General features: G+C 41.1%; 1 protein-coding gene across 21 annotated transcripts in view; it reads left to right on the top strand.

The window, feature by feature from the left end:
* The window catches only part of NRXN3 (neurexin 3), a 1,021,997-nt gene that overhangs the window by 352,441 nt on the left and 649,848 nt on the right, over positions 1 to 19,708 (top strand). For 18 of the 21 annotated variants that reach the window (XM_055812570.1, XM_055812560.1, XM_055812519.1 and 15 more), the window contains 2 exons: positions 3,255 to 3,458; positions 11,608 to 11,634. In XM_055812570.1, the coding sequence (XP_055668545.1) occupies positions 3,255 to 3,458; positions 11,608 to 11,634 (231 nt within the window). The remainder of the gene's footprint in view (positions 1 to 3,254; positions 3,459 to 11,607; positions 11,635 to 19,708) is intronic. The other 3 variants (XM_055812565.1, XM_055812456.1, XM_055812502.1) reach the window with 1 other exon arrangement.

Raw genomic sequence — 19,708 nt, 5'->3', positions numbered from 1 at the left:
TCCCTTTCAACCCTGATCATTCCGTGAATGGATGCCACTATTCAGGCAGAAGTCACCAGCACAGGTGCCTAGGAGGCTGAGGTCGCCTAGGTGTTGCCGTTGCCAGGTTATATTCAACCCTGACCAGATTTGCTCTATGTGTTGCTCAGCTGTAGCAGGCCTTCCTCAAGTTTTGGGGACTCTCTGTCAGGACAAGGAGATAGGTTTTATTTGTATGACTGCTACTAGGCAATAGCCTCCTCTGAAAGGGTATTTTCTTAGCTGCAGGGAATGGTGTGCTTGCAAGGAGATGTGTTGACAAAGCATCTAGATACTCCAGATGGTGAGGACTTGCAAGGTGAGAATGAAATCTATATTTTTAAAAGATGTCAAGCGCATTGGTGGTCTGAGCTGGGCTGGGCTCGTGTTAGCATAGAGCACACAAAAGAACACTCGTCAACTCCGATGGTTGTATGGGAGGCTGTTTCAACTATTTCAGGCTATTTAATTTTATCTTCTTGTTACAAGGATTCATTGCTCCCCAGCTGTAGCAGACTGGCCAGAGAAGGGACAGTAATACCTGATTTAGGCTACTGTGGGATGTCAGTTGAAACACTGTCTAGAATTTTGTGCCACCCTCAGCAGCTATGGGTGTTCTTCAGGTCCTTCTTACATAAGCATAATTATGATGGTTGGGATTTCTTGTCTAAGGACAGTAATTTTCTGGCAGTGGGATCAGTAGAGCTAAAGGACACAAATTCTTTTTGAAGGGAAGAGACTCATTATTAACGAGACTCATTATTAACACACTTCTGATTTATTGTCTTCTAGTGTCTACAGAAACACTCATGTTTCCAAAGCACCTAAATGCACGGTACTGGGGAGAAGGAAGCAGCAGAGCTGGGGCACTTGGGTTGGCTACTCCCACTCATAGTCCTGATGTCCTCCAACCCCCCCTTCTCACAGCTATTCAGGTGCTAGGGCAAGCAACTGTTTCATGCAAGGCACATCTGAGCTGAAGGCGTCAAAGGAGCCATTTCATGCTTGACTGCATTTTCTAATACAATCCACAGAAAGAGAGAGGAAAGAGAGCAAGGAGAGTTTGTGTGTACATACGCATTGCCTTTGAGTGTATGTATAATATACAGTACATTTAGTTCCAGCTTGCAGCTGTGGGTGGCATGTAAGAGGTGCAGACGTGAGGGAGAAGAAAATCGTGCTTTTGAGAAGAGGAAACCATACCCCCACCTTGAGAAAGCAGCTTTCTTTCCTTCTGTGTTTCTTGGCCAAGCAGAGATGTGAGTCCCCAGGGAAGCACTGACAGCTGGTACCCAGAAGGTGTATGTATGGCTGAGTGGGTGTTGTGTGTACAGACCATGGAAGTCTGTGGGGAGCGCAGCTAAGAAAACTGGTGAGTAGGGATGCTGTTCACAGCCTTCTTATTTTAATCGTGCTCCCAGAGAAGTTTTCCTCTTAATGGATTTTTATGTCCTATGACCAGAGGGGTGCTGCATACCAGCACTTAGTGTGGTGGGTGGCTGCACCGACACAACCACAGTGATCCCCACCAAACATTTTGTAATCAAATACACATCTCCCTTGTCACTTTATCAGCTTGACACTTATATCCTTATTTATCATCTCATTTGTGTATTTCTTACTGATGTTTTGTTACTGGTCATTGTGGAGCCAGCCATGGGTCCTTTCCAGCATGGACATGGAGCTGTTCCTCAGTTTCCCATCCATCTACCCTACTCTAACATTTAGGCATTGAGAGGATGTAAGGATTGGCTCTGCCAAGCTTGCTGTTCCCTTCTAGAAGTTCTGCTCCTGTCAGCATGAGTGGCCTGGCTGGGAAATGTTTTATAAAGGGGTGAAACATGAGAGAACATCTAGATTCCAAATACATGTGATTGCTGTCGGTTAAATTAGATGGGATGGGTGTGTGTGTGTGTCTGTGTGTGTGTGTGTGTTTGTTTGTTTGTTTTACAACATGGGAATCCCTACCATTTGAGAAAACTGTCTAAACTGGATGAGGCAGTGGTAAGAGTTCTTTATGGTGCAATCCTTCCCCTTCCTGGGGAGCTGAACTGGTCTTTTTTCTTCTAACCTCTGAGATTTTTATATGTAGTTTCGTGGTAAGTCCTACATGGAACGATCTCTACAGCTCTGCCTTTGGTAGGGGTTGGCTGCGGGCACAAGGGATGCTCCAATTCATACATTAAAATATTTATGTAGATTTGTAAATTTTGTGGCTAAAAATGCTTTGGAGCGTATTCCCGGACTGAAACAATGGTTAGCGTGCTGTAGTGTTTGCTGCAGTTCTATCACAAGACTTTAATTCTGCCCCTTGAGAGAAGAATGTCACTTTCTGCAGGCAGGATCCTGAACAAATAGAAAATGTTAAGTTCTGTAACTCCTTTCCTCAGCTGAACTTTCCATTTTCTCTGACAACCTCAGAGAAGATAGAAAAATATAATTTCTTTCCTTGCCGTTTTTTACTTTTTCCTCCTCCTGACTTTCATTGTGCTTCCTTCTTCTGACTTTTCCTGTTTGAATGACACTTAAATTTACAGTGGAGTTTGTTTGTTCCTTCCTTCATTTACATTTCAGTGTCATCGGTTCTGTCAGCAGAGCTCTACTAACATTAGTTGTTAGTAAGGAGGGGAAAAATATGAAACCACAAAACAGCACAAATCTGATGTAGAAAAGACCTTTTAAGAAACGTGCTTCAGACAGTTTCTGGTTTTCTTTAAAGTGCTAGCAATGGAATGAAATTTCTCTCTAAATAAGCAACAGCTCTTAAGAGTACCAGAAATAGGAACTCTGAGCCTTCAAAGGCAGGACTAAATGCTCTAGTAGAAGTGTCGTAGACATTATTTAAAGTAGTCGTTACAGCTAGTGCTGGGGAAGGCTGGACTAATGGAGGAGATGGCATTTTCTGGAAGATGTGAAAACCGGAGCCTTTGCCAGGTCATTATCAAAAAAGGGCCCTGTGCTAACACACTCATCCGTGGGGATTGTCTCCATGGGTACTACTGCCTCCAGCTGTAGTGAGTACCGTGCCTTTATGTTTGCTGCTCATACTTGCCACATGGGGTTGCTGGATGCAGTTCAACAGTTGCTGTGTTTTTTTCCAGTTACGTACATTTCTGTGGCAAGCGGTATGGTTTCTGTAGCACAGTGCTCTACCAGAGATGTCGGGGTTCTTTCAGAGGCGATCGCACAGAGGCATAACTTTTCATTTTTTGCAATTGTTTGCTGATTCTTTGCAGAGGCCTCTATCTTGAGCTATGATGGCAGCATGTACATGAAGATCATCATGCCTATGGTCATGCATACAGAAGCAGAAGACGTGTCCTTCCGTTTCATGTCCCAGCGTGCTTATGGGCTGTTGATGGCAACAACCTCACGAGACTCTGCTGACACTCTGCGCCTGGAGCTGGATGGAGGCCGTGTCAAACTTATGGTCAATTTAGGTATCGTATAAAAACCTTCCACTGCCCCTTCACTATTAGTTTGGGCTTGTGATTAATGTTTTTTTAATAATTTTGTTTAATTTCTGTTGGTTTGATTGGATTGGACTGATTTCTAAAATAACTGCTGAGACTTTCATAATAATAATCTCTTGCGGAGAGAAATTCTCTTCCGCATTGCTGCATGAAGATTTGCTGTCAGTTCTTCGTTATGGACAGTGTTGGTTTTTAAGTCTTTAAGTTTTTAAGTTTCCTTTCTTGGTCTGGGACTGGTGAGCTCTGTGTGAGACATGCTGCTTGGTCCATCTTTTGATCAGTTACATCCCTCATTCATCCAGCATCACTCAAAACAGTCAAAGCCAAATGTGGAAGGGAAGCAAAATGAATATGGTGGCAAGCAGAAGTCCTGTGAATCCCGTGCCCTTTACAGAATTTGGCAGCATTTGATACAACTTTGTCTCTTTTACTAATTTGCTAATTATTTCTGTTTTCTAATTGTATATGTTGCAGCCTTTAGGGCTTTCTATATCTAGTAAAAAAGCTTGGGGGTTTCTGATTGTATCTTGATTAAAATGAAGGTAGAAATAATAACAGTGCACACACACCCCATCCCAAAGGGTTGTGTTCTGTCTCCTTAGAGTTACACTTATCCAGAAAATAATAAAAAGAGATAATTAGAAATGAGTCCAACAATAACAACAATGAAAAAAAAATTGAGAGTTAATGTGCTATTAGATTAGCCTCAATCCATTTTCTTGCCAGTCTTTAAGTATTGTACTGAATGACAAATAGCCTTTTTAAAGAATGTAAATAAACAAGTTGAAGCTTTCTTTTGTTTTTCAGTGATGCAACTTGTTGCTTCATGTAAATCCAGGAATATAACTAAGAAGAGATTTTGATTCAAAGAGGCAGAGCTATCATGACAGTGAGAAATGTTAAAACTCTTCTAATATGTAGGGTACTCTATATGAAGATGTGTGCATGGTCTGGAAAGCTTGTGTCAGCTTCCGGAATTCTAAGCCCCACTGGAATAAGCTTTTGCATTTTTTTGAGCTAATAGTATCAGCATCTTTAAAACCCTGCTCTGCTGATGTCAGGAGCAAACCATGTAGTGGCTTTGTAGAGGGCAAAAAAGGTATTATGCACCTATACTGGTAGTAATGGTTCTTGCTTTTTAACTCCTCTCCTAGCTAGATATGGTAAGTTTATCAGGGTCTTGCTGCACCATAGATGTGATTGAGTGTGATTTTAGGGTTCTTCTTCCTTACCTGGGCAATATGTTGTCCAGCGGTCGTCCTCTGGAACTAACTTGCTTTTTGAAGTTGCTTCTAGTGTCTTTGGTTTTGAAGGTATGAGTCAGACCCTAGTATCTGCTTTTGGAATAAGCAACTGAAGAGAAGAAGATGCATTTAAACAAGTTCATAACTCTTAAAAGCAAAGAATCTCTATCTAAAGGGCTATGAAAACCTTTGCTTTTTATTTAAAAAAAAGAAGAAGAAGAAGAAGAAAATGCAAGAGTTCTCATTTGGATTACATATTTGCTCTGTTTAGCTTGACTGAAGAAGTGTAAAGCCCTACTGAATGTCTAGCTACCATAGGAACAGTTGCTGCCCTATCCAGACTGACCTAGAGGACAGAGGGAATAGATCAACTTCAGCTATGACAGTAACTTCCCAAATAAAGAGAAACAACACTCTGATGATAGCCGTATCTGCCTATATTAACTTTAAGTGAAGGAAAATTTCATAGGTCTGCAGGATTTCTCTGGAGAACAGCTCAAAAGAATTGCTGTTGAGCGTTCATACATGTTTAAAGAGAATCTTTCATAAAACTCCAGTGCACATATATATATGTGTGTGTGTGTGTGTGTGTCTGTCTGCATCTTCTGATCTAACACATTTGGTGCTAATAATCTGGCAAAATGAGATGGTTTTTTCCCCACCATTTCCTTTCTTGGCAATTATTGCTAGCCATTTTCTTATCAGATGATATACTTAATTGCAGGAAGACTGGCAGTGTCACGCTTCTGTCGGAGAAGTGACGGGGCAGCTGAGTAATAGCTCAGTTCTACACTAACTCCTTGTAACACAGAGCCAGTTCTTTTACCTTGCATGCCGTAGTTTCTCTCTGTTGAAGAGAGAATACTTCACAGCCCTCCAGGGATATGGTAGTGTTTTAGTAAGTGCTGCTTCTATCACCTTTGATACTACAGCATGAAAACTGCCAGACTTCATCAAAGATTATTATTTTTTCTTCTGAGAAATGTACCACTGGTTTGATTCTATTACATCTTCATCTTCCTTTAAAATCTGTGAGAACAGGGGGAATTGCTCCTTTTGGGTGTTCAGGGCTTCCTAGACTTAGATCACAAGTGAATACGAGGAGGTTATATTCAGATTATCCTGAATTACTTATAATTTTTTACAGTTTACTCTTTCCTTTCCAGTTTTCTTTATATCATGCTGGCAGGCCACAAGGGAAAATACTGCCTGCCAGCATTGTATGCCTGATTGACATTGGTCACTTGTAATATCGCTGGGGTCTGTTACTTAGCCTGGAGCTGGACTGCTCAACTCTTACTACCTGGCATCTAAAAGATGTGGCTAAAGAATTAGCATATGATCTACACATGTTTGGAAAGAGATCTGTCATTGATGGTTTAATACAGGGACATGTGTAAGCCATACCCTGTGTTAACTGAAGTTTTGTGTAGTTGCAGGGACCAAAGCAATGTATATGCCAGATTTGTCAGCTTTTCAGCTGGAAACTTTGTTGAGGTTGAATCTTCCCACAAAAGTGACTACAGGCTGCATCAGCGGAAACCTGTCACCACTCTCCTTCTATGCCCAACTCAACAGAAAGGTAGTTTAGACTGTTGGAACCTGGATTGAGCTTCATCTGTCCTCTCTTCAGATTTATAAAGCTGTCAGATATATTCCTTGAAACAGGACTTCACTTCTATCAAAATGGCAAAGTTACCTTGCTGTTAAAGAAACAGAATTGGAGGAGGAATGATGTTAACAGAGCCATTCATTTTCAGTTGTTTACTATAAGTCACATCTAACTCTTTAAGGAGACTGATCATAGCCAAAATGTCACAAATAAGAACCAAATCTTCATTATCTGACCCTGCCAAAATCCACTTATCAGTGAGAAACAGTTAGCACCACCTCTGAAGACCTGAGTACGCTTGGTGTCAGCATCCTCCCAAGCGTGTAACCCATGGCAGACGTGTGTAAAAAAAGACTGTTTTGAGTGGTGAGTTATTTAATTGTGCTTTTCTTATAAGTCATTTAATACTATTAATAAGAGCTGCCTCTGTCTTCTCTTGTTTGATCTATTCCATTTGATTACTTCTTATCATTTGTGTGGTTATAAAGGTCTTTCCTATGTTGGGTTTTTTTTTTCTTTCTTTCTTTTTTTTTTTTTTTAAAAAAAAATATCTGTGTATTTCAGTTGTAAAGCTTTCCCATACCCCATCAGCCATGGTAAATCAAAAGATGGTATTCAACCCTTCAAAGGCCTGAAGCCTGCGGCCCGCACAGCAAACAGCCCTGAGAACAGAGCGCACAGAGCAGCCTGCAGGGGCTGGCATATCCCACCCACTTCCCCAGCACTCGGTGTCCAAACGGGGGATAGACACATCGTACAGCCGGCACGGGTGGGCATGGACAGCTTGCTGTAGAAGGTGGGAGGGAAAGGAAGAGCAGTGATGAACAATTATTTAAGAAAGGGAGGCTAGGAAGGTTGTTTCAGACGTTTCTGTGTGTGTGCCCGAGGCACTGCAATCTGCATGTTGACAGCACAGTCTCACAGGGGTTTGTTTGTTGTGTGAAGATTAGAAGTCCAAATGTGATACAGATCTCACTTCTGTTGAGAGAAGGGCTCTGAAGAAATGGGTCTAGAGTGGAAGGAGAGAGAGAAATTAAGCAAATTGTGGCTTGGAATGTACTTGGGAATAATTTTTGATGCTGAGATGATGTGCAGAAAGGGAAAGAAATGGCTGGTCCAGTAGGGAGATCCATCTTCACATTATTCCTCCCATTGATGAGTGGGAGGGTTATAGTGTCACTGAATTTTATTAAAGTGTATTTCAGGTTTTGGTGACTGGAATAAATACTTCCTGCCTCCTGTTAATCGGAGCCAGGTCTGTTGTTCTTCTCACGTGTCTTTTTGTAAGATATCTGCTCAAGGGTGTCAAAGACATCTTTGCCTCTCCAAATTGCCAAGTTTCTTTTATCATTCCTGCATACAAACACAGCAGGCACATTTTTTATTTTTCTTTTTTGATGTATGTGAACTTTTATGCCAAATTTTCCTTTGTGCGAATCATAATGCACAGACCTGCCTGCATATGCCCATGCACAGTTTCTCAACAATAAATGTCTTTTCTATAATCAGTGCATACAAAAGCCCTTGATTTTTTAATATTTTATTTTTGTCATAGACATGCAAAGATATTTGTCAGCTGTTGGTTGCAGGTGGGTGCACAGTCTGACTGCATGCAAGTAGGGGAGAGGCAAGGAGCCACACTACAACATGGAGTAAGAGTGTGCACAGGACCTCAGCTGGTTTCCTCATAGGAGATAACCTAGTGTGAGCTTAGAAACAATCAGGCCTTGATATTCTTTCTTGTCCTAGGCTTGCCTTAAAGTGCTCTTCTACAACCACGTGTGGGTGCTCATCAAAAGGAACAAATACTTTGTCCTCACACAACAAAGGTGACTTCATTCCTGATTCAAGGGAAAAACAGCCTGGGGCTTTAGCACTATCAAATAAATATCACCCTTTTCAGGCACAAAGATACAAATGTTAAGAAACACAGACCTGATTCACAGAGACTTCTGTTTGCTGCTCAAGATATCTCCATTCAAATCCCTAGTGTTAGCTAATTACAGTGGAGCTGTTTAACCTTTTGTGAGGCTGGGGTCTTTGGCCCATTTTCCTGGTGATGTGCTCTGGAAAATCTTCCACCTGAACACTAAGGAAGCAGCTTCTGGTTTACATTAGGAATAATAATGAAAGAAAGTAACTGCAGAAGGTCTTTCCAGCTTATCCTGCTTCCCATGCAGTTATAGAGTGTTTTCACTTTACTGCTGTCCTCCAGATTCCTCATCCAGTTGCTCAGCTGGCAGGTGACTGGATTTACAGCTGTTTAGGTATACTCATCTTCAAAAGCTAAAGCGAGGGACAACTTCTTTTCAGTCACAAATGCAGACGTACCTAAATAAAGCAAATCTTACCAGTAGAAGCTGGTAACAGAACTGAGAGCCCCAGCTGATGATTACCAGAAGCCTTATTGCCCTGGTACTGTGCAGGAGGAATCCCAAGAAGTTTTTTTTAATTATTCCTGAATTCCTCAGCTGCTGCTGTTTTGAGCACAAAGACGAGGCTAAACCTGCACCTTACTGCCAGGGTTTTTTTGAGGATTACTGCAATCATTTGCTTTGGATTTGTAGTTTTATACGAGTTTAGAGGAAAAATGGGTACTCTGCCTTTCTAAAAACAGATATAAATGTGAGAAAACACCTTCATATATTAACGATTAGAAATTTCTTTTTTGGTTGCTTTGACAAGCCTCAGAATTAAGGAAATTAACAAAAAACCTATGCATGTTCTTTGAAGGTAGCATGAAGAGTATGATGGTGCTGGTGTAGCAGCACAGGCAGATGCACTTGCCTAGGTGCCATGTGGGATCCCCACTGACCCAGCTGGACTAAGTCCAGTTCAGGGGCTGGTTCTTCTGGAGCGTGCTTGGATGTTTCTGCCTGGCACCCCATTGCATGGCATTGCAAAGCCTTCGTGCTCGCACAGTCTGGGGATCTAATAGCACCATGGCAGCTGTCAGGGCAACCCCCTCAGTAACTTGGTCTCTTGTCCTTTGAAATAGAAGTCTAGCAGCCAGGATAAGGGCTACACTGGTTTTCAGTTTGAAACATTGATCCCTTCACCTGGAGCAGTCCGTGACTCAGCCTGAGGGGAAGCCCTGGGACATGTAGTTATTTCGGTATGGCTGCAAAAAGCCTAAAAGTGCAAAACTTCTCTGCAGACGCCTATAACGCAACAGTGGGTTTACTTTCTAACTTTGAATGTTGCTGATGACCAGCCATGTTTCTCTTTCTGGGACACTTACTGTTTATCCCATAAGAAATTCCCCTGTTGTTCCAGCTGTAACAACTCTCTTGATCTCACTTGCTTGCAGTGAGACCTGGGAGCCTCTCTCGCTCTTGCTCTCCATCAGGTCATAGAGGGAAGTTCCCCAGCATGTACTTCAGAGCTCCCCTTACCCCCCCCACCCCCCACCCCCAACTCCTATAAGGGATATAGCCACCACTGTATGGTGATCGTAGCAATTGCTCCAGGGCTGTTTGCTCCCACTTTTCTGTTGCGGTTGACGACACATGACAAACCTAATCGCACAAAACCAAACCCAGATTTTCTCAAGAGAAGTTCTGCTTGAAAACAGACTCTCTCTGACTATGCTGCTCCTGATTGGTGTGTCCCTGCTCATTACGGCTCTTTATTTAGAGACTCTTATTCCTTCCTCTTTCATTTTTTTTTAATAATTGCATATAGTTTCAGCTGCTGAAATAATTTTCCTACATCTGCCTGAGTAAACATAAAATTGGTCCAGTTAAGCAGCAAACTGTTTTATATCCCTCTGCCATTCTGTATAATCTCTCTTGCTAGGCCATATCTCTGTAATAAATACAGCCGTCCCTGCTGGTCAAAGCTTTAGTTGTCCAGAGTGGATATTCAGTAGCATGGTGCTATTATACCTGGCCTTGATTTCCTGAGAGAAGGTCATCGTGGCCCAAAATATGTACTAGCACTGATATAGTTCTTGCCCATGTCAGACACCACAGTAATGGGTGTTCACAAGGCTGTAAGTAGGCCTTTATGAAAGAAAGATCCTCTTCATGGGTCGTATCCTGAGATATGCTGAGCATTGGTGTGGTAAATGAGAGAAGCAGTGCTCAGAAGGCCTGTAGCTCAGGCTGTCCTACCTCAGCTTGTTTTCTCTGTGCAGACTCCTCGGTTGCCATTTATTAGATTGCACAGTCATAACTCTTATTTTTCTTTCTCTATATCCCTCTTTGTCCCTCCCTTGCCTATAACCTCTGAATGAAGCAGGGCTAGCAAAGGTTCCCAGATCTGCCACTTCACTGCCCATTTCATCTTCTCCCTGAACGTTATGAGCATCCCATTCAGTCTTACCGTTCAGACAGCAAGACGAGATCGGGCTCTGAGGAACTGGCAGGGCTGGGGACCTTTGAAAGAAAACTCCGTTCCCCCTGCCAAGCAAAAAAAAAACCAACCAAAACCGAAACTATTCCCAACATCCAGAACTAGTTGAAATCTGGGCTGGGCGTTCGTGCGGTTAGCTGTTTGCAAGTGGCCATTTTATGATAGGACACAACTGGGCAGTATATTAACCCTTTCCTCGCCTGAATGGACAGCGTCAAGTGTGTCTGTGCACATACTAAAAAGTGTTCTGGGCTGGTGTTGGGGGAATGAAAAGAGGGTCTGTCTTTGGGAGAGCTGGAAAGGGTTAAATATTGCACCAACAAATCTCATAGGCTGATTTTACAGGTACTCTGTGTTGGACAGATGGTGTATTTATGCAGTAACAATATAAATTAATTCAAAAGAAACCAAGTATAAAGGTTGACTTTGAGCTTCAAGCTTCTTAGAGAAATTGCTGAAGTACTTTAAAAAGCAAAATGACACTGGAGTATGACTTGCATTTTGAGGGAGATATTTTGTGCCTTAATTATCAATTTTTTTTTATTGTAATTCACAACAGCTTATGGTCTGGAGTAGAAGATACTCTTAGATGCATAGGTTTCTATAAAAAGAAAATAATTTTCTGTGTCAATGTGTGGATATATATGTATATTGGTATATCTCTCTATACATATGTGTATATATATGTGTGTATATATATATATTTATGTAACAGATATTTGTGTAGAATATACTGTACATATACACCCACTCCTGAACTTGTACAGACTGTATATAAGTATAAAATGGCCACATCTCTTTGCGTGTGTCTGTCCCCGGAAGGGTGGACTGATTGTTTTTGGATGTCTGCAGCTGTTACCTTGAAGGATGCAATTTCATCTTTCATTTATTTTTCCCCATCTAGACTGTATCAGGATAAACTGTAACGCCAGTAAGTTTTCCCTCAAGTTTCATTTTGTTCTCTTTCTATATATATTAAAATAACTTTATTTTCTTTGCTGTTTTATAAGCTGTTTTTCTTTTATTTTCTTTCTTTTTCTTTTCTTTTAAAAAAATAATCTTCTGAAATTGAAGGGTTGGGTGGGATATGAAGCTGGGGGGAAGGAGGGAAGACCTTATGGTGATTGTATGTGAAAATTTTGTGTTAGGTTTCTCCAAGGAGGAGATGAACTGTTATTTCATAGCTTTACAGAAGAGCACCTGAGGAACCTGATGAGCTGATACTATATTTCACTGGTAACCTGTTGTCTTTATGAAAACTTTTAAAGAACCACATAAGAATAACAACAGGTACTGTATGCACTTCTCCACTACAGAAAAACAAAAAACCCCGCACCTCAAACGCTCGCTGTATTTAAGAATGGTGACAACTTAACCTGATAGTTATACAAAGACATTTTATTTGGGTATAGAAGAAGGAAAAAATAGATCTTAGATTTTGATTATATTATCAGTGTTATGTGATAACCTTTTATATAGCATTTACCAGTCTTAGGTGGTAAATGCTCTTCGATAATAAATTCCAGCGGAATCTTTCGGTCACTGAAGATCCCTTTCAGTCTGTAAAACTAGGGGAGAATACTTAAAAAATCTCTGTGAAAAATAATAGTGAAAGATCATATCCAATTCTATACTGGTTGGGGAAAGAAAATCTTTGCTATTTTACTTTGTAGAGTTAGTCGAAGTTGATGCAAGCCTCAAAGTGGAAAGCACTTACCAAAGAATGGAGCTGTTTAGCTCTCATGTGTGCTTTGAGACTTATCTTGCTTGAAACCAGATTCCTGAACTGACAGGTTCTCTGTGTTAGTTTTTATGTGGAAAGATTTATGGAAGGCTAAACATCACTTTGGAGATGTTACAAGGGATTAAAAGGAAAGGATGGTCCATGCTTTTTCTAGAGGATGTGTTCTTTTTATTCACCCTCCATCCAATCTCGCAGGAAGGTGGAAAGAATTGCGTTGCAGCCCCAAAACCAAATATAGAGCTTTCTAGCAGCAGAGCCAATTGTAGCAGCACTGAGAGAATCTTACTGTAAAGCAGTTTCTTAACAGCTTTGCCACAGTTTTAGACTTGTAGTGTTATGCAGCAGATGGCAGTTTGTTTTTTTTTTCACCATGTACAATAGTTGCAAAATTTAAAAGGTTCTCTGTGATTGCAAATAGAAAAAAAAATAATACACACATAAGCAGATAAGATGAGCTCTCCCTCCTGGCTGCTGCCAGCTGATTGAGATCCTACTTGGCATGGAAGGGGAAGCAATTAGTCTCTTGATCTTGGGAAGTGGTCCCTGGGAGCCTATAGCCAGGGACAAGCCAAAAGCATTGGCTGATGTGTGATTATTCCTCAGCTGTAAGCCCTGATAATGCTGTAGGAGCTTGATTGTGAGTTCACAACATTGAGAACTGCGGCCTTCTTCAGACCTGCTGCAAGGTGGTGTGGGATTAGTCCTGTATGACTCAAAGTTTGACAGCTCTTGTTGAATTCCTTTTGCTCTTCGAAGTTTTAACACTGTGTTTCAAGATAGAGTGGGTAATAGAAAAAAGTATCTTGAGTCTCTGCTAGCTGAGATTGCCAGTTTTTACCCAGCAGCGTTGAGGACATTTGCATAAAAATAGGATCTTTTGCTTCCTAAGGGTTCATATGCTCCTGCTGCTTAGCCACCTGTAAATCTAAACACTTGCACCATAGTTCTTGTTGATGCATGTCATCTGAGCATTCATATCAGTTCCTCTGGTATTGGACAATAATCTGGTGTTGTCGTCAGCATCTTCTACTTCTGATGACAGCTGGCTGTTAAAGACTTAGTTATGGAAGACTATTATCAGGTTTATCAGATAAATTCTGGTAGCAAGGAGCAATGGTCTGGTTTTCATGCAAATCAAAATCTAGCAGTAATTGGGAGAAACATTCAAAAAAGAAAAAGAGAATCCTATCATCAGGGCAGTGGGAATACAGCCTGAATCCGGTGCATTTGTTACTTTCCCCATAAACATAAAAACATCTTGATTCATTTTGCTTCCATGCATTCAATAGTTGAGCCTGTTGCATTTTTAAATACAGACTTCCTCTGAAGGATTTTTTTTGTATTATTTATTTTCAACCACTTTGGATTTTCCTGTTCTATTTTTTATGATATGTTGCTGAAAATGAATAATCCTAGTGCCTCCAACAACTTGTTTTGTTGCTGCCTGTTGCAGTGACTTGGGTCATCTGTCCTGCTTTCTAGAATGGAACGTGCTGGAAACAGATTGATGAAAACCTGTATATTCTTGCATGAATAAAATATGGTTATGCAGAAGCAGATCAAATATCACTGTAAACATTCTTGCAGGCACATTGATATTTACTTGTGCAGACAGAGTTACTCACATATAAATGGGTCTTCCAGGGTCTGTTGAAATGAGAAGTGTTTCAGAGTAACTTGAGAAATGGGATTCACAATCAGTTGAAGAGTTTCAGGTCAAGCAGTCACCATTGCTAACTGAATAGAAGGGACCTGGTGCATGGTTTTAAAGGTAAACAGAGCTGTACTTTTGGAGTCTTGTGGAACATGTAGGTTGAAGAGCCTACCATAGCAAGCACTGAAGCTCGTGCTCTTTGAGAGAAGTCTAGTATATTGTCCCAGGTAAGCATTTTATTTTCAATATTCTTGCTCTTAATTTTAATTGAAAGGATTGAGGGAATTTTGCTTGCGTATACTTGGATTGTCATATATCTGATGCAAAATACTGTTTTCCATCGCTTCATTTCTTCTTACCCTCTGTTTCTTATCATTGTCGTATCTCATAGTTCTGAAACGGAAAACTGACATTGTTTCCAAGAATAAGAACATTTTTTTTACTTTGTCTGTATTTAATACTTATCCTCTCCTTTCACTCTTGAGGATACCTAAACTGATCTTATCTGCTTCTGCACACTGATAAGAGTTTGAATTTAGAACGACCCAACAGTGCTGTTGCTTGCACAGATGTAACTGGGTATTAACTGTTTTCCTCTGAGTGTAGAATAAGCGCAACCAAAAGCAAGATCAGGATCCCAAAATGCACTGTGTGAAGGTGCATTGAGTGATTCCTCAACATGTAATGTAGACATAATGGATAGCACAATTTTGTTGGCTGGATTTATGGGGAAAATAGGTATAGTTTAATACTTATGTACATATATTTTGGGGTTTTAAATAGAGTTTCCTAAAGAAGAGTAGCTCTTTGGTCCATCTCCTCTAAACTGTTTCTTGAAATACATAGTTCATTTTAAAGAAAATTGAAGTTGTTGTGATAGTTTTATAGTTTGTGGCATAATAGCTGGTGCTCTGACTTTTTCTTCATTTTTTCAAAGATATCTAGTCCTTAATTTCCGTATTCCCTTTTCAGTGACCCCACTTCTTATCAGTCCAGATAGGCATATTTTTTAGCATTCTACCCAATATGAAGTGTGGAGGACAGGGCTGTGTGTGCTACAGATTCACCAGGTTTTGGAGGTGTCTTCACTTTGTGTTCTTTCTAGGATACTGCTTGTATTATTTTTGTTGGCCTAGTTCTCTCTTCTTCTCCCAAACCCATTATGTGGCTTGTCAATAGCCACGTAATTCGACACTGCCTTTATGTGAGGTTTGGTCTTCCAAAAGTAGCTGCCTTTGGGACAGTGAATACTTCTCTCTTACCACTTGTTATTTCATAGTGAAGCCTTTTCTTCTCACTGTATCATGCCAGACAAGCCGTTACCTCTTTTCGTGTCACTTGTGAAGCCTCAGCAAATCCTGATCCTCTTCTCTCTGTGCTAAAAGCACAACTGAAAGAAGATGAAGAATCACAGTCTGATCACTACTAGTTGGTCCTGTGTCTCTGTGAGGCAGTTAGCATGTTGTTTCAGATCCAATTAATTTTGGACTGGTCTTTGACAACAGAAGACAGCTAGAACATGAGATTGGTTCTCCCTTCTCAGTTGTCATGCTTACTGTATTTAGTTCCTTAATTCAATGGAACATTAATGTTCTGTTTTAGTAAGTGCCACTGTAACAACATAAAATAGAAATATCTGATGTGTAACTCTCTGGGAAAGGTTTAAAGTTTTCTTTTTTTCCCTATCATCGTAAGTTAATAGGAAGCTGTGCTAACTCTAAGCTAATCAAAATGTTGTAAAACCAAGTGCGCTTAGTTGATTCCTAGTGATGTTGCTGTCATTTTAATAAAGCTTAACAGTACTCTAACATGAAAACATTATTTGGAAAGTGAAGAGGTATGATTAAACATACACATCATATTTGTAACTCTAGTATCTCCTAACTCCATTTAAACATAATCAGGAAGAAATTAATGCCTATGCAGCCTGAAAAGTGACAAGTCATTAGTATGTCATATTGTGGTGTTGAAAGCAAAGCTGATATCTATACAGCTGAGCTGAGAATGGTCTCACCTTTGAGCAGTCTCAGACTCAGGCTGCTGGTGTGGCCTCATGCTGCTGCTGCACTGCAATGCAGAAGAAAGGAAAGGAGCAAGCCTGTCTTTGGAAGACTTCTTCTTCTGCCAGGTGATGAAACAGCAGTCCTTCCAGGTACTTTGTCAGATGGTGAACTAAGAAGTCTGTTAGAGGAAAACATACTATGCTGGATCCAACCAGTAGTGAAGCTGAAGATGTATTCCTGGCAGGCAGTCTGCTAGTGATCACACACTTGCAGACATGAGTTCATTCCAGTCTCTGGCAGCACGAACATATGGACTCTCTGACCCGTGGTTTGGCTCCAGCTGCTGCACTCACACCCCTGTACACCCTCATGCACACAGAGGACTCCTCACCCAGGAAAAAGGAAGGAACTCAATAAGAAGACAGGACAGACTGCACTTATCAGGTGCAGGGCACAGCCAGGTAAGCATACTGACCAGTAAATATTTATATGTGACCAGCCCTTTTTATCCCCTTTCCCCTCTATTTTCCCACTCTTGTCTCTCCCAAAATCACCTAAACTCATCCCTTTTCCTGTCTTTGGTTTCTCCCCTAAACATTGCATAAGTCTGTCTGATCCCACGCTGCTTTTCCCCTGCACCACATATGTCCCACCCCAGGCAGCAACCCCCTTAATCCAAAAGGGGTGATCTCAAGAGCTGCTCTGGATGACTTATGGTGATGGAGTTTCACTCTTGGGCACTGGGGCTAATGGCTTTGCTGGGACAGCCCTGGGAGAGGCCCAGACAAGGTGTTCATTCCTCAGGAGTCCTTGATTTACGTTCCCACCTGCCACTGTTCCCCAGTGCTCCTCTGGGCTCATGCAGATAAGTCTCTGGTGGGCTGATGGCCCCTGTGATGGGGCTGGACGTAATTCAGGATGATATCATTTGGGCTTCCCCTCCTGCTGTTGTCTCTCTGAGCTCCTTGTGGGCGTGCAGATGGGTTTTATCACATAAACCAACAAATTCCTTTTCCATGTGGCTGCTACTGCAAAGTGAGTTATTTTGTCTCAGACTTGCTTGACTCAAGTCCACTCCAGGTCCCCAGTGGGGAAAAAATTCTCGACTTAAGTTCTCAACTCAGAGGTTGCTTGATACCCCTGCAAAGTAAAATAGTGCTCCTGAGCTTGTTTTAAAAAAGGAAGGGACAAAGACCACAGAGTTATTACCAGTTGCAATGGAGAGGATGAAACCCTTTGGGACTGGGTTGCACATGGACATCTTCCATCTATGTGAGAGGAAAAGGGTGAATGCATACAAGAAGCTGCTCTGCTTTGCTGCTGTCTAGACAATATGTCTTCTGTAGATTAGATTCTGTAATTAGTTGCCAGAACATCCACTTTGTTCTTTTGTTCAAAGAAAATTGGCACAAAACTGGAAACTCATGCTTTAGAATCTAGGAGGAAGTGAATATTTTATATGTGATTAATTTTGTCTGAGAACAACCCAGAGAGAGCATCTCTAATGAGACTTTGAATAGTGAAAAAGAAAAGCAAACACTAATCAGCACAAGCACTGCTTGCTGTGTTGGGTGCTATCTTATCAGTAAATTTAAGGCCAAATCAGTCAGCCGTAGGGCTCAGCAGATACTTCGTGAGGAGTGACTGGTAAAGAGACTCCAGTGATTTACATTCTTGGGTGCAGAACACTGGGTGTAATTAGCACAAGCTTTTCACAGTGTCTTTAATCCTCCTCATCCAGACAGTACTATGAAGATTAATGTTTTACTGTGGCATAATTAATTAATTTCTGCAATCCTAAACTGCAGTTTGTGATACCACAAGGTCCCTGCACCCCAGAATATTTCAGGGGCCATAAATCTGGGCTACAAATGCAAGTGCGTGTTTACTAGACTTCAGCTAGCCACAGCTCTTAGTTAGCAGCAGTTAGCCTTCATCTTCCAGCTAATGCTGTCACATCCTCTGAAACTCTGATCTTACTCTTCAGTTCTAGTCCTTGGGGAGAAACTTCAGCAGGTCTTCTAAGGTCATCACTTTGAAGAGATGGTACTGTTCAGAGCAGAGCTTGGTAGAACGCTTTCTGCAGTATTTTTACCTAAACTGCTGTGGTGAGAGCTAACGGGAGGGAAAACTAACCTTGGGAACTCGGCAATCACCTGCTGGGAATCAATGACCTACTTTTGGAAAATGGTTGTGCCAGCTTACTGGCTATTGTTCCCACCCCAGCAGCTTTTCTTGACTCCTCACCACTTCTTGAAAAGTTGCCTGTGCTGGTAGGTTTTTATATATGGCATTTTCAGTTCGTGTAGCCTCTGACCTCCTTCCATGGGATTATAATTAAAAATGAGAACTGTTTTGAAGGGAGCAGAATCAAAACAACCATATTGATCACCTTGTCACTCACTAAACTAGATACCCATTAATTAATGTTAGATATTCCAATGAAATATTAGGATTCTGAATGCTATAACAAAGGTTATGAAATATGAAAAGATTGGGGGGGGGGGAGGGTGTGTTAATACTTTTTTTTAATTATTTATTTTTTTTGGCCAGAGGAGAAAGATGCTGTAGCTAAACTTTGGAGTAACCTAGGAAGAAGTTTGTGGGTTAACTTTTGAAGTCATGTGATGCTGGGTTTTGTTTTAATGAAATATTGAATTGACTAGTTGCTGGTCAGCCATGTTTTTCTCTTATCCATCAGTTGTTATAATATGAGTTTTCTTTCTTGTGTTTGTTTAGGGAGAACAGGATGTCTTGCTTTGTTTCCTGTTGCAATATTGGCAGGATCTCAGCCAGGATGTCTGCAAAAAAAAAAAAAAAAAAAAAGGCTTTGCTAGAAAAACTTGTACTTCTCAGTTTGTTATTTCAGCCACTTGCTTTGTATAAATTGATTTGTGTTTCTTTCAGCTCAGCTGTCATCACTTGCACTTTCCTCAGTGTTTTCCTTTAACCCCTGTAGGTGGCTAAGCACTACACAGCTGCTGGCTAATTCTCCCCCAGCCTGTGTGTTATCAACATGGTTTTGCTCACAAATCCAAAACATAGCACCATACAGGCTGCTACGAACAAAATTAACTCACTCCCAGCCAGACCCAGTACACTCAAGAAGCAACTGTAGCCTTCAAAGTTTGTGGACATCATGCTATAGGGCTTAAAAAGGCAATGCTTTTGATGCCTTCTAGTGAAATAGAGGGCCAAAGGTAGACTGGAACAGTGTCATTAATGGTGTCTAAGTGTGTTAAGCATTTGGTGATTTGTTTTTCATTGATTTTGCTTTTTCTACACAAGGCACTGAGTTTGAGGAAACTTGCTGTGTGAATGGTAATATCAGGGACATGTGTAGCAATACTAAATGTGTTGTTTCCAGGATTAAGACATATCAGGCTGTTGACTATCTTAAAATCTGACAACTTCATTAGGACATAAATACTGGATACTATTCCCAGGAATGGTGAGAGGGTTTGATAATAACAGAGAAAAGTTTCTTCCTCACAGCTGGGAGACTTTTTCCGTCCTTTCCAGCCCTCTCACCACCCACCTGTTTCAGCAGTGACTGCTGCTGTCCTTCTACCACCATGACCCATCGTGTTGCCTATATTTTGTA

This window comes from Falco peregrinus, chromosome 1 (genome assembly GCF_023634155.1).
Source record: "Falco peregrinus isolate bFalPer1 chromosome 1, bFalPer1.pri, whole genome shotgun sequence".
Taxonomy (NCBI): Eukaryota; Metazoa; Chordata; class Aves; order Falconiformes; family Falconidae; genus Falco; species Falco peregrinus.
This window is presented reverse-complemented; position numbering and strand designations above follow the sequence as displayed.